The sequence below is a fragment of the Planococcus citri genome, chromosome 4, assembly GCF_950023065.1.
Source record: "Planococcus citri chromosome 4, ihPlaCitr1.1, whole genome shotgun sequence".
Taxonomy (NCBI): Eukaryota; Metazoa; Arthropoda; class Insecta; order Hemiptera; family Pseudococcidae; genus Planococcus; species Planococcus citri.
In genome coordinates, this window is record NC_088680.1 from 1,423,775 (window position 1) to 1,439,454 (window position 15,680).

Genomic DNA, 15,680 nt, shown 5'->3' on the forward strand with positions numbered 1-15,680 from the left:
ACTTCCATATTCAATTTTACTACGTATCAGAGCTTTGTACAAGTGAAGCAATAGTTGGCGTGATGGGTTATACTTTGGATTTTTAACAATTTTTAGTAAATTTAGACGTTTATTTAGTTGAGCTTTTATGTTGAGAAAATGAGGTGTCCAAGTAAGTTTTTTATCAAAAGTAAGTCCGAGGAATTTGGTAGTTGGTTTAAAAACTAAAGGATGTCCTTTGAATTCAAGGATAGGTTCTGGGTAGGTTTTATTTCTCTTGGTAAAAAGTATACAGTGAGTTTTAGATTCAGAAAATGTGCCCCTGCAAACATCACGATAGGCAACTTATCTGACAGCGACTAAATAATTCTCAACGGACACGCAGCGCTATCTATTGGGATAAAACGGAACTTTTGTTCTGTTTTTAAAAATCGACGTTCAAAAAATGACGGAACGAGAGCTAGATATGCGCGTGGCGCTATCTATCGGAATATTACAAGAACTACTTCGAGAAAAGCGTTTCTATCACTCGAATTTGACGTAGTTCCGTAATATTCCGATAGATAGCGCCACGCGCATATCTAGCTCTCGTTCCCTCATTTTTTGAACCTCGATTTTTGAAAATAGAACGAAGGTTCCGTTTTATCCCGATAGATGGCGCTGCGTGTCTGTTAAAAAAAAAACAAAATCCAAAATTATATTTTCGATTTATTATTTTTTTTTAAAATGATTATTTTAACGAAATTAATCGAACAAAAGGTCAAAGTGGGGGTTTCTTGGCACGGGGAATTCAATGATGCTATTATTTTCGCAATTTAACAAATATTTCTAGCAGAAATCAACGTTTCAAATTCTGATTGGGCATTTTTTTGAAGTTTTAATTATTTTATCAACCCGAAAATTAATTATTTTCACTAAAACAGTCGAGTGAAGTGTTGGGGTAGGTTTTCAAACCCATACAATCAATTTTTGAACTTATTACTGCATATTTTGAATACAATTATCGTAATTATGATTTTGTAATCAATTATTTTAAATTGAAGGATGCTAGGGGAGGTTTCCAAACTTGTAGAATCCTGAGTTTTTCAGTCCAAAAAAAACAACGATTTTTTTCCGAAGAAGGAAATAAAAACACACACACAATCAAATTAAATCAGTGTATTTATGGGTAGAATTTGAAATTGTTACACCAAACCTATGTGATAGAGCATTTCACAGGTAAAATACCTCAACATGTTCAAAGTAATATTGAAAAAAAAAAACAAAGAAATTTCTAATAATACGAGTTAGGTTAAGGTTGGTTTGGTTGACAGTATAAATATACGAGTTTCTTAATTAAAAATGGGTCAACTTTCAGCGAGGTTGAATCAACTTCATCCCCCATAAGTATAGGCAACAAAGGCGCAACTTTAAATTATCCTCACACTTACAGCAAACGAAACGAAACGAAAATAAAATTAAAATTCAGCATTTTTTACAAAAAAAGAAAGAAAAAACTTGAAAAGAAGCAGTAACCAGTGCAAAAGTGCTAGGTTAACATTTCCCTCACAAAACTAAGCACCATTAATAATCAACCCAAGCGACACACTCGAGTCGAAAAATTTTACATTCGAGAGTGAAAAAAAGACCCATTTTTAATTCTCAAAACTCATCGTCATAATTTTACTTATTACCGAGGTGAAAAATAAAATCGATATTCGCGAGTTGTTCAACAGGTTTGAAAAAGTAATAAAAACACGACTGCGCTACGAGTACGGAGTAGTGCGCTATAGAACAATTAATTTTTAGTACTCTACTCAATCATACATATTATTGGAGGAAACAGGGTTAAAAATGGTTTTCTGCGTTCGCTTAAGTAATGTAAAACCCTTACGTAATAATCTTATTACAAATTATCATAACTTCACAATTATTAGAACAAGAAATTAACAGTTAAAAAATAAAATACTCGGAATGAATAATACTATAAGTTTAAACGCCTTCATTTTCACTCAAAAGCTGCCCTCCTGAAAACCAACGATCGATCGTCGCCACATATCCGAGTATTTTACGTAAACAAAAATACAAATGGACGTACAGTAAACTTAAAATGTAATTACAATAAGTATTTTTTTTTTGTTATAAAAATCAAATTTCAAAATGATTAACGAAAACGAGTATTTACGTGTAATTTAACAAGCTGCCGTTTTTTTTTCAACTATTGCATTTTTTCCACTCAATTTTTAAATCCAAAAACAACTCGTATTAGGTTACATTAAGATGGTCTAAAATTGAGTTTTATAAAATCATAAAATGATAAATCACGAAAGATGATGAAGTGAAAGCGTTAAAAAAAAACAAAAAAATGGTTTCAGCCTGAACAAGAGAATATTACGATATCTAAGATGTGAAAATTCTTAACTAATACTGATACAGATCACATTCTAAAAAGGTATGTTTCAAAATCGACCACACATTACCGGGGGTATAATACAGTAAAGATAAAACTGATATGATAAATTATGTTTTTATGTATAACTTACACTCTGTCGTATCTTTTTCATATTACAATGTTAGTGTAGAGGTAAAATACTGCATGTAGTATGTACACATTACCAATATTACAGCGTACGTAGCGCTTCTGAATGCCTAAATTTGTTTAAAATATACCCTTACAAAATAACACACAAATATCTCTATATACGAAAACAAAAATAATACACCAGTGTGCAGCTTCTTTCTCAAAAAAAAAAAAAAAAATGAAAACAAAAACAAAAAAAACCGGGCAGGGGGAGTACTTTTTTCGAGTAAAAAAACCACACATTTCAAATACAAAAAAGAAAAAAGAAGGGTAAATAAAAGGACGCAAAACGATGATGAAGACGTGAACCTAAACACGTAGATAGGTTGGTCACCTATTTACCTACACACCGGGCAACAAATTACAATATTCTCGTACATATATATAATACATAATTATACATATATGGCAACACGAATAAATGCTAAAAAATACCCCTATTAATTCGTTGATTTGGTAGGTAAATTTTTTTTTTTTAAATTTTAAATCTAATACTGGTATCACTTTAAAAATACATCTTAAATTTTAAGTATTTAAAAAGTGTTTTAAAACGAAGCACGGATTAACATTTGATGAAAATCAATTCATAGAAAAAAAAAAAAAAAAAAAAAAGGAAAAAGAAAAGGAAAAGGAAAAAGGTAATAACAATAATAATTAACGCATAAATAGAAGATGTGACGCGTACAAAAGAAGAAAAAAAAAAGAAACTAAAATACACGGTATGGTTTGTCTCGTTAAATAAAATGCAGCGAAATTCAGTTGTTATTTTTACGTAGTAGGAAATTATTATTATAGTACATGAGAATGTGAAGAGGTTTTCTTTTTTTTTAAAAACACCCGTCTTCGCTTACGTAGGTAGGTACTTTTGTGCTCTAAAATTTGAGGAAATTTTGATTCTAAAATCGTCGTACACGAGTGCTTCTTTAATAATTGGTAGCAAAATGCTACTCGAAACCAAAAAAAACAAACAAACGAAAAAAAAAATGAAATAAAATAAAAGAGTACGTAGAAAAAAAACAAACAATAATAATAATTGTGACATGCAATACGTTAAAATTTGATGTTGATGTTGATCTTGAGAATTATATTTTTTTTTGTTTTTTTTATTTAGAAAAAAAATGATGATTTTTCGCGCGCCAACGAACACACACATACGAACATTTACACGGCCAATGTATCGTCCCATTCTAAATCGCGAACTTTGTTCGAGGCGACGTGACCGTTGTCGTCGTCGTCGTCGTCCGATGATTCGTACTCGTAACTGATGTTATCGTCGGACGAATCGTCGTCGTCGTGAACTTGCGATCCGGCGTTAGCGTTCGTCTTTATGCTGCCGCATTCTAATTGCTGTGAATGTAAATTAATTACAGTATTAGTAAATGTTCGAGATGGACGATTGAAATCGTTCGTCTGATGGAATATCGACTTACTTCCATAGGATTAACGGTTATATTTAAAGCTGAGTCGTCCCAAGCCATTTCGGTTTCTTGTATCTCTTCTTGGGCCGCTCTACTGTGCGCAGCTCGAATACGAATCACGCCCAAGGCGATCATAAGCATAAGGAAACCGATGCATACGACTATTATAACCGCAACGGCGTGACCTAAACAATTAAAATCATCGCACGAGTTACAGAATACCTACGACCTCGGTGCGAATTTTTCGCTAGCTCGAATTGTTCGAAATTTTCGCCTTTACCTCCTCCCGATAAGATGGCTTGCGTTTGGTCGGTCACCGTGTTGTCTAGATAATGTCCGATCACTGTACGAGCCGGTTGCGATTCGACGTGATGCTGATTCAACAGATTATGCGCTGGTTGTGGAGGGAAATGTCGACTTAGTTCGGCCACAATGCTGTCCACATTCGCAGCTGATATCGGCGATGGTGTATTTGCAACCCTCGAATGGATTACGGTCAGCTGAAAAAATAAAGCAAACGTGTCAAGTTCACAGATTTCAGAGTACAGCAATAGTGTATGACAAAAACAAATAACACATTATTTAGGGCGACTTTTTTCAATTTTCCACCCATTTTCCAAACATTGCTAACACGAAAAGTAGCACAGAGAAAGAGAAAGGGGGCTTTTGAACGTCGTAAGTGGCGAATTTTAATTAATGTACAAATTTTTGTCAGATTTTTCTACGAAGCAATTAGTCCGGCATATGACAATAGGAGTAATTTCACCACCCCCCCCCCACCGATCCTCCAGGACAACTTTTTTCTTGAAGGGAACATCCTAAGGAACATTTTAAAGCAAACTTGCCCAAACAGAAGTTGGCCTTACTTACAAAATGGGCGCCATTTTGATTGACAGGTCAGTCGAAATCGCAGATTTTACGTTTCAACATACATAGGACTTGCACGAAATTTTTCAAACCTTACAAAGGTAGATCGAAAGATCATGCAAAAATTTATCACCTGTCAAAATTTCAAGTGCTAAAGTGCGTTTTTCGATTTTAGGGGAATTTTTGAAAATCCAATTTAGACCAAAAATGAGGGGAAAAATCAAAATTATACCAAATTGACCAAGAAAGCTGAAATTTGGGATATACCCTATTTTCGACATGCCAAATCGACTGGAAACGGTTTCAACCCGTTTGGAGTAGTTCTGGAGCCTCCAGCAGATTTTTGAAACTCGAAATGTCCACAAAATTCCATCAAATTGGAGTTGTAAAGCTGAAATTTATTCTAAAAACTAATTTCAATACGCTACGAAGTACTGCCAGGTGAATTTCAAGTCGTTTTGGAGCCTCCAGCGACTTTTTGAAAATTCCTGAAGCCTCCAGCAGATTTTTGAAACTTTAAATTTTCACAAAATTTCAACAAATGGAAATGAAGAGCTGAAATTTACTCTCCATTCCAATTTTAACACCCTCTGAAGACGACTTCAGGTGGGTTCAAGTCGTTTTAGAGCCTCCAGCGACTTTTTTGAAAATTACTGGAACCTTCAGTAGATTTTTGAAACTTGAAATTTCCCCAAAATTTCATCAAACTGAGATGGAGAGTCGAAATTCATTTTGCAAACTAATTTCAATACGCTACGAAGTTGATTGCTGGTGGATTTCAAGTCGTTTTGGAGCCTCCAGCAACTTTTTGAAAGGTTGTATGGCGTTTTTTTGGAAAATTGAAATTTCCTAAAAGTAGCTGGAATCTTCAAAACCATTTGAAACCACCATGTAATCTACGAATTGAATTTCAGCTTGCCAACTCCATTTGATAAATTAATGTTGGGGAAATTTCAAGTTTCAAACATGTACTGGAGGCACCAGTAATTTTCAAAAATCTACTGGAGGCTCAAGTAATTTTCAAAAAAGTCGCTGGAGGCTCCAAAGCGACTTGAAATTCACCTGCAATACTTTGTAGCGTATTGAAATTAGTTTTTAGAATAAATTTCAGCTTTACAACTCCAATTTGATGGAATTTTGTGGACATTTCGAGTTTCAAAAATCTGCTGGAGGCTCCAGAACTACTCAAAACGGGTTGAAACCGTTTCCAATCGATTTGGCATGTTGAAAATAGGGTATATCCTAAATTTCAGCTTTCTTGGTCAATTTGGTAAAATTTTGATTTTCCCCTCATTTTTGGCCAAAATTCGATTTTCAAAAATTCACCAAAAATCGAAAAACGCACTTTAGCAGTTGAAATTTTGACAGATGATAAATTTTTGCATGATCTTTCGATCTACCTTTGTAAGGTTTGAAAAATTTCGTGCAAGTCCTATGTTGAAACGCAAAATCTGCGATTTCGGCCAACCTGTCAATCAAAATGGCCGCCATTTTGTAAGTAAGGCCAACTTTTTTTTGGGCAAGTTTGCTTTAAAATGTTCCTTAGGATCTCCCCTTTTAGAAAAAAGTTGTCCCGGAGGATCGGCGGGGGGGGGGGGGAGGTGCATGTTAAAAGAGTTCTGATCAAAAATGAAAAATTTAATCGACTGTAAACGGTTTTGAACCATTTCGAGCAATTCTGGAGCCTGCAGTAGATTTTCTAAAGGTTGAAATTGACAGAAAATTTTACCTGGTAAGTCGAAAACCTAAAATATACGAAAACGTAACCTTAGAAGAACCGAAAAAGCTCGAAAAAGTAACCCAAAAAGTGACCAAAATATTCTAAGACCAAAATAAATGACTTTTTGGAAATTAATTTTTCGTCGAAAAAATATTATTGGTAAAAAGCGAAACTTTTGGATAATTTTCAGAAAAGAGTTGTACTTTTCGGAATTTTTTGCCAAAAAACCACAATATTAATTAGTCAAGTAGGTATTTTGAAAAAAAACAACAATTTTTGTAAATTTTAAAAAAAGTTGAAAGTCTTGAAAATTTTTGGCAAAAAGCAAGATTTTGATAATTTTATTAAAGAGCACTGACTTTTTGAGAAATATTGGTAAAAAAGTGGCAATTTTGCTGCCAAGCCAGAATTTTTATCAAAAAACCAAGTCGTTAAACATTTTAGTAGGGAGCAGAAATTTTTGGCAATTGTTGGCAACAAATGATATTTTTTAAAAAATGTTATCCAAAAAAGCGAGACTTTTTACAAACTCTTGTTCTTGTAAAAAACAAAACTTTTAATTAATTTTTGAAAAAAGGGAAATTTTGTAGCAATTTTGCCAAAAAGTGAGAATTTTTGTCAATTTCTAAAAAAATTCGACTTTTTGACAATTTTGGGTAGGTAAAAAATGATGCTGCATTTTTCGCAGTTTTTGTCGAACAAAACTATACTTTTTTCTAGCTTTTTGATAAAAAGGCGAGACTTGGAAAAATTTTGGTAAAAAAGTTACAGTTACAATTTTTGGAAAAAAATTGCGATTTTTCGGCATTTTTAGCGAAAAGCGACAATTTTTGGCAATTTGTAAAAAAAAAAAAAAATGTAATCGATCAAATAGGTCAATAACAAGCATTGTGTTTATAAAACTTGGAAGTTGATTTGGACAGTTATGGAATCATTTTCAAAATACGTCTGGAGCCTCCAGTATAAAGAAAATTTCAGCTTTCCAACTTCAACGTGTAAAATAGTTCGAAAGCATTCCAAATCGATTCAGGGGGTCCAAAAACAAGCTGAACGCCAAATTTCAGCTTTCTAGGACAATTTCATAAGATTTTGAGTTTCTTTTTAAATTTTTGGCCCAAATTTTAGTTTTAAAAATTCACTTTGACACCTGAAATCTTGACAGATAGTGTATTTGCGCATGCTCTTTCGATTCTGGCGACCGCCCCCCCCATCTTATTAAAAATTATTTTCTCCTAAAATCAAATAAGTACGGGGACTGGGAGCATAAAAATTGAAACCATTCGGCTGGGAACCCTCATATTTGTCCGAGAATAATTTGTATTGTATTTACTCACAGTTTGAATATATTCGTTACTCAAGAACCGTCCGTTCAGTTCCGAACATATTAATTTGAATACTCTGTTAAGGTAATAAGCTGGTTTTTGATTAGTGTATTCTATTTCTCTGAGCACCTATAAAAAACACACATAAAAACGAACGTATTATAAAAAATTCAATTCGATGCAAAAAAAAAAACAGCAAACGAAGCTGTATATAAGCAATATTCGATCGTAAGCTTCGTCAGCGTTTTCGAATAGCTCACACAGCTCGTTTATTTTCGTTGAAGCCGTATCGCTTACCAGTTCGTAATTGCGAATCAATTCTGAGCCGGTAATCGACGCTCCGTCTTTGCTTATTTTAGCCAAAATACCGAATTGTTGCATTCTTCCTTCGGGTAAAGTTAATCCTTCGTGATCCGGATTAAGTGACGGGTAAATAGAGACTATACACGAGTCTAGTCTCGGTTCAGGTACATTGAGTGCATCTGAAACAACAAACGACCATTATTTTCCAGTCTCGAGTTCATTTAAATTGCCATATTTGCGAGTATTCGTCGAAGACTTACTATCTTTACGTTGTTTATCGTCGTGATCGACGCTGATTTTCAAATCTGGGAAGATTCGAACACCGGCGCGGAAATGATGGTATTCTCTAGCCACGTTACTGCTACCATTAATCGTAATACTGGGTTGCTGAGGTTGTAAAACCATGACGTAACTTTCAACCGCCGGAATCTTCACCGAGTGTCCGTTATCGCATCTGTTCATCAAATGACAAAACACTCGATTATTAAATACCCATTCTTGAAAAAAAATTCACCACATCACCGCAATATATGACGTGTACTTACGAAATAGACGTAGTCAAATGTAAATTTCTACGTCCGGGTGTTGGAAACTCGCGACTATTCGAGTAACCGATGTTTTTCACCAGCGTTTCCATATTCGTTTTGTTATCTCCTTCGATGGTGATCTCGGTCAAATCGTTGCTACTCAATAGCTCCATGCCTGGTTTCAAGTAATCCATAGCTGGAACTTCCAAACTCTCTTTGCACTTGTGCAGACACGCCAGGACTTCTGGTTTCTCCGTTTTATGCAGCAGGACCGATAATCCGGCTAAGTAGCCTCGGAAATGATGTTTCATTTTATTCTCAGATCCTGTAAATTTATTCATCGAACGCAGATCAGCATCGATACAAATTCTAATCGAACATCTTAGTTCGGCATATGACATTAAGAATAATTTCACCCCCCCTTCCACCCACAGATCCACTGGGACAACTTTTTTCTTAAACAGGACATCCTGAGGGACATTTTAGAGCAAATTTCCCCTCAAAAAAGTTGGTCTTACCAACAAAATGGCGGACATTTTGATTGTCAGGTCAGTCGAAATCGCAGATTTTGCTTTCCCAACTAGCACGAAATTTTTTCGACTGGATAAAGCTAGATCGAAAGAGCATGCAAAAATTCATCTCCAGCTAAAATTTCAAGTGCTAAATTGCAGTTTTCGATTTTTGGTGAATTTTTGAAAATCAAATTTAGTCCAAAATAAAAAATGAGAAAAAAATCAAAATTTTAACAAATTGATCCGGAAAGCTGAAATTTGTAACATATCCTATTTTTGACCAGCCAAATCGATTGGAAACGGTTTCAAACCGTTTTCAGCAGTTCTGGAGCCCCCAGCAGAATTTTTAAACACGACATTTCCACAAAATTTCATCAAATACAGTTGCAAAGCCGAAATTCATTCTTTAAACTAGTTTCTATACGGTATGAAATCAACTTCAGGTAAATTTCAAGTCATTTTGGAGCCTCCAGCAGTTTTTTGGAAATTACTGGGGCTTCTAGCAGATTTTTCAATGCTCGAAATTTCCATAAAATTTTACTCAACAGAGAGCTGGAAATTAAAAATTTACTATCCAACTCGATTTTGATGAAATTTTGTGGAAAGTTTAAATTTCAAAAATCTCCTGAAGGCTCCAGTAATCTCCAAAAAGGCGCTGGAGGCTCCAAAATGACTGAAATCCATAACAGTCGACTTAATAGCGAGTTTAAGTTGTAGTGCAGAGTACATTTCGGATTCAAAAGTCATTTGATGAAATTTTGAGATTTTTCGAGCATTGAAAATCTGCTGGAGGCTCCAGGAGGACTTGAAATCCATCTGCAATCGACTTCATAGCATTTCGAAATTAATTTACAAAATAAATTTCGGCTTTGCAACTAAATTTGACGAAATTTTGTGGAAACTTCAAGTTTCAAAAATCTACTGGAGGCTCCAAGAATTTTTAAAAAGTGGCTGGAGCCTCCAAAATGACTCGAACCCACCAGCAGTCGACTGAATAGCGTGTTTAAGTTGAAGTGCAGGGTGAATTTCGGACTTCCAACTTCATTTGATGAAACTTTGAAGAAATTTCAAATTACAAAACTCTGCTGGAGGCTCCAGAACTGCTCAAAACGGGTTGAAACAGTTTCCAATCGATTTGGCGGGTCGAAAATAGGGTATTTCCCAAATTTTAGCTTTCCAGGTCAATTAGGTAAAAATTTGATTTTTTCATTTTTGGCCTAAAGATTTTCAAAAATTCACCAAAATTCAAAAAATGAACTTCAGCACTTGAAATTTTGACCGATGATGAATTTTTGCACGCCCTTTCGATCTAGCGTCGCGTTGTCCAGTTCAAAAAATTTAGTGCGAGTCCTATGATGGAAAGCAAATCCTGCGATTTCGGCTCACCTGTCATTCATCTGCTGCTAAGTTTGCTTTAAAATGCTCCCTAGGAAGTCCCTTTCAAGAAAAAAGTTGTCCCACGAGATCGGGGGGGGGGGTGATTATTCCTACTATCATAAGGCGGACTATCTGGATGTCTAGATGAATTATTTACCTTGCCAGCAAGCGCCTACGGTCAAAGTGGTATTTATATCTGGCGTAGGGTGCAGAGGCCAATCGTCGATAACTTCTGGATTTTTCTTCTGAGCTCTGAACAGAATACCGTCGATGTACAGCTGGACATTGGGAAATTGGACGGATACGGCGTAATGATGCCATTCGTTATCGCAAACCTATCAAATACCAATCGTACATTAGTGTTAGGTAATTATAAAAGCACATCACATTTGAAAGCTTACAGCAGGCTTATAAATAGTACCTGGCTTAATTCACGAGCACAAATTAATAATTACCTGCGGTATTTTCCATCTCCATTCAGCCGGTCTGAATATATTAAGATCTCCTTGACTGAAATCTCGTCTCAATAACAATATCAATCTGCAATTGCGTACGAACCACGCATAATGATGCCTGTTCATTTCTGTAATGTTACAAATCGACGTGCGAATTTTGAAAATCAATTCGTGGACAGGACACATTTTTTTAACGTAAAAACAAGAGCTGTATTTTCTTACTATGATCGTCGGCTGAACACAAGATATGTTCTTTGACGTATTTATCCTGGTTAGGTTGCGGTTTGTGTTTCATCCAAGTTCCAATGGTAAAGGTCGAAGATAGACTGTGATTGAGCAGATCGTTCGGTATAGCCACAGCTGCGTTCGCGCCGTCGAATTCGAACATTTGGTCTGATTCGTGGCCTTCGTCTGTAGCCAAAGTTTTCGTCCATTCTGAACCGGATACACCCGGTGTTGGTAATAAATCTACGCTTTCGCTGCTGGCGCCTGAACAGAAAAAAATTCCTCTTTAATCATCAAATACAAAACTTTCAATTTTATTAATGGTGACTAATTTGAACAAATTTCCGGCTACACCTTCTCCCTTCTCCTTCTCTTCTTCCCCCCAGTTCAAAATCAGAATTCTCAAACATGCAACTACAAAAAATTTTTCGAATGTTTCCATTTCTAAAACAAGGGGACTGGATTAAAATTTATTCGAGACAAGATTTTTATGGCTGGAGTATTTTTTTTTGCATTTTTAAAGAAAACTACAAAAAATGGTTAAAAATTACAAATTTTAAGAGACAAACATATTGAATCGAGAAATCAAAACTTTTGAAAAAAAATAGATTTTGTTGCCCATTTTGGTGAAAAAACGAGACTTTAAGCAAGCAATTTCTTGAAATGTTTCAATTTTAGGAGGGAGGGAGAAGGGGATTCCTTCGAGTCAAAATTTCCCATTTTCCCAAAAATTAGAAAAAAAAACAACAAATTTTCAAATTCTGAATCAAAATAAATTTGAAAAAATATGAAAAAAAATCAGAACTCGTTTGCAACAGTGACAAAAAAGCAGGACTTCTTTGGCAATTTTTTTGAAAAAATAAACCAAGACTTTGGGCAGGATTTCAATCATTTGGATCCGATGAAGAAGGAAGGGTCTACCTCTACATTTTTAGACATATAAAAAAGAAAACTGAAATTTGAAATTTTGAAATAAGAAGAGATTATTTCACCATTTTGAAGTTCGAATGGGAAAAAGTAGGAATTTCCTACTCAGCAAAAACATGCCTATTTAAAAATTGTAACCAAAAAGCAAAAATTTTTCTGCCACTCTTTGTAAATTTTTTTCAAAAAATTAGGACATCAGGGAAGCAATTTGTTCATATTTTTCAATTTACGAGGGATGATTGGAGGAAGGGCAGAGTGGGGGGGGGGTCAAAATTTATTCCAATCAGAATATTCTCATTTTCGTGGAAAACTATACTTGAAAAAAAATTGAAAAAAAACATTCCAAATTCTGAATCAAAATTAAATAAAAAAAATAGAGAAAATCAGAACTTTTTTGCAATTTGGAGAAAAAAGCAGACCTACTTTTTCAGGCAATTGGATAAAAATAGGTCATTAGGGGGACAATTATTTCAAATAATTCAATTCAGGGGAAATGAGGGGGTTAAAACCTTTCAATTTCCAACAGAAACCTAGAAAAAAAGAACACTCGAAATTCTGTATCAAAATTGAATTAAAAAATTCTTAAAATTAAAATTTTTTAGCAACGTGGGCAGAAAAGCACCTCTTCTTTTTGGGAAATAATCGATATTAGAAAAACAGAACCTTGAAAAGCAGATTTTTTTAGAAATTTCAATTTGAGGAAGATGGTAACTTATTCTAGTAAATATATTTCCCAATTCAACAGAGATTTAGAAAAGAAGAAAAACTAAACTAAAAATTATGCAAAAACAAAGAAAAAATGCAAAATTTCACAGAAAAAAATAACAAAGTTTCAAATTCTGAAAAAAAGAACAAAAAATAGAGCATTTCAAAGAAATAGTTTGAAAAAATTAAGAAAAAAATTATTTTTTGCAATTCATGCAAAAAAATCTTTGGCATGAAAAAAAAAGACATTTTGCAACTTTTTCAGAAAAGTAGAATTTTTGAAAATTATTGCGAAATAATAGCTGGCATTAGGCGGGCAATTTCTTCAAATTTTCAATCAAAATACTTCGTCTATTTACACCATGAAGTACAAAAAAACAGAACATTCTAAATTCTAAATCAAAATTGGGTAGAAAAATTGAAAAAAATCAGAATTTTTAGCAACTTTGTCAGAAAATCAGGACTCTTTTTTTCAGAAAAACCGGGGGTGGGGTGGGGGGGGCGAAAGGAGACATTTTTTCATGTTGAAATTTGGAGAGGAAAGGAGAGTACATTTATTCAAGTTGAAAATTTTCCATTTTCTGACAGATCAAGAAAAGACCAAAACTCAAAATTACGAAACGGTTTGATAAAAAAAATAAAGAAAATAGATTTTCAGCAACTTTGGCAAAAAATAAGCATTTTTCGGAAATTTGGCACAAAAAAGCACTTTTTGGCGATTTTGTGAAAAAGCAGCACTACAAGAAAAAACTTTCTTCAATTTCCGGAGAGAGTAAGGCAAAATTTATCCAAGTCAAAATTTTTCAACATTCGTACAACACTAAAAAAGAAAAAGAAAATTCAAAATTCTGAATCAAAATTAAAATCAAGTTGAAAAGTTGAAAAAAATCAGAACTTGAAGCAATTTTGGCAAGAAAGCTGCACTTTCTGGCTGTTTTTTTTTCTAGGAAAACTTGGAGGGCAATATTTTTTTAAGTGACAAAAATTGGAAAAAGCAAAATTTCCAACGGTTGATTTAAAAAAATTAATAAAATAAGCTCTTTTGCAAATTTTGCCAATTATGTTGAAAAAACAGGCTCTTCTAGCAAAATTTAATACATAAGTGACGAAAGTAGAATAAGCAGAACTGTTAACACCCTTTGTTTTATGCATGAAGGGAGGGGGTCCACCGGTCCACCCAATAGCATTTTTTTTTTGCAAAACTGTTCACATCTTATATCTCGAGACAAATTTAGCTTTAGGTATTTTGAATTGGCAATTTTTCATTTTTTTAAACATTTGGCAGCTGAGAAAGCACCGAAGTTTTTGTAATTGCCTCCTAAGACGTCGACTTATTCGTATACCTAATAGTTCTCTTAATCAGGAATACGCAACTGTACTCAAACTTACCGCAAATTTTCCGCTGACTTTGAACAGAATAGGTATCTCGATCGCATCCTTTTCCAATATGCGAAGTACTCAGCGTTAATCTGGAGTACACTTTATTTATGTTACACGGCACATCGCATAATTTCAATTGCGCTGTTGGAAACAACGTTTCCATACCGGAAAGCGGAGCGTAATCAACTCTTTCGGGAACTCCTGCAAGAAACAAAAACCGATGACGCCGCCACCGCCGCCATCGTTACCGATAAATTAATACCTATTCAGCGGCTAAACCTCTTCACTCACAGAGGGATAGAGAGATAGATAGACTTGCTATGCTATAACACTATCTGTAGTGTATACCTACGTATTACGTACTCGTACTCGTAATACGAGTAGGTGGAGTACACATACTGTAAGGATACGAAAGGCCGCAGCAGACAAATTTTACGCCTGCTGCCTTTCGTTAGTGTACATGGTAGATAGAGATACGACTACGACTACGTATTACACACTATCTCGGGCTTCACGTTTACGTACCTTTCCAGCCGAGTTTACAAATTCTGTTCACCTTAATGGTCACCATGACCGGCACCGATTGTTTCATTCCGCAATCGTACGCCACCACCGATAAAATATGATTATGGCTTCTTTCATAGTCCAACGGTTCCGTATTACGAATACTTCCTGCAACACGAAAAACAAAACACCAATCAGAATCGCCATTTCAATTGGAAATACACGTGCAGTGCACTGGGCCTGGGGAAATACACGTAAGTATATAGTCCTATAGCAGGGGTATTCAAACAACCCTTTTTCGGGCCACAAATGGGATAGAATTGCTAGCTTTCTAATTGAAAAAGCATAAAAATGAGTGGATTTCCACATTGGGTGTTGGGAAAGTGGAGGGGGGAGGGTATCTCATTCCCTGATGTAAACATTGCGTAGCATTCTGTTGTTGTTTTTTTAAAAAATATATGCAATTTTAAATCAACTTTCACGACATTTAATCGCTTACAAAACAGTAAAATTGTGAATTCTCAAAAAAAAATCAATTTCATGAAAAAATATTATTAGTTTTGAATTCAGCACCCTCGAAACCCAAGCAATCGATATACAACTCGAGATTTTATCAAAAAACCAACCCCTCAAATTTTCTAAAACCGCCCACCCCCTCCCACTTGTCTTTTGACTCGATAAATATATGAGAAACTCACTTTTGGAGGTAGTTGATATGATTAGTATTTTCCCCCCAATAACTGAGTAAAATTTGCCGAACATGGAAAATTTTGGGGTGTATGGGAAGCTTTTGTGAAAGTTTCGGGGGTGGATTTCAAAATGTGATAAAAAATCGTCATGTACATATATCGATTTCATGGTTTTTGAGGGCGCTGATTTCCATTCCAACGATATTTTTA

The 15,680-nt window shown here is 34.7% G+C and overlaps 1 protein-coding gene across 1 annotated transcript in view; it reads right to left on the reverse strand.

Annotated features, from left to right (window-relative positions):
* Window positions 1–1,122: 1,122 nt before the first annotated feature.
* Window positions 1,123–15,680, reverse strand: part of Cals (calsyntenin-1) — an 80,993-nt gene continuing 66,435 nt past the window's right edge. The window contains exons 5-16 of the mRNA XM_065361096.1: window positions 14,803–14,949; window positions 14,287–14,478; window positions 11,263–11,529; window positions 11,041–11,168; window positions 10,743–10,920; window positions 8,715–9,021; window positions 8,430–8,623; window positions 8,164–8,348; window positions 7,879–7,995; window positions 4,238–4,457; window positions 3,970–4,142; window positions 1,123–3,886 (exon numbers count right to left, since the gene is read on the reverse strand). Of these exons, the coding sequence (XP_065217168.1) occupies window positions 3,701–3,886; window positions 3,970–4,142; window positions 4,238–4,457; window positions 7,879–7,995; window positions 8,164–8,348; window positions 8,430–8,623; window positions 8,715–9,021; window positions 10,743–10,920; window positions 11,041–11,168; window positions 11,263–11,529; window positions 14,287–14,478; window positions 14,803–14,949 (2,294 nt within the window). The 3' untranslated portion in view covers window positions 1,123–3,700. The remainder of the gene's footprint in view (window positions 3,887–3,969; window positions 4,143–4,237; window positions 4,458–7,878; window positions 7,996–8,163; window positions 8,349–8,429; window positions 8,624–8,714; window positions 9,022–10,742; window positions 10,921–11,040; window positions 11,169–11,262; window positions 11,530–14,286; window positions 14,479–14,802; window positions 14,950–15,680) is intronic.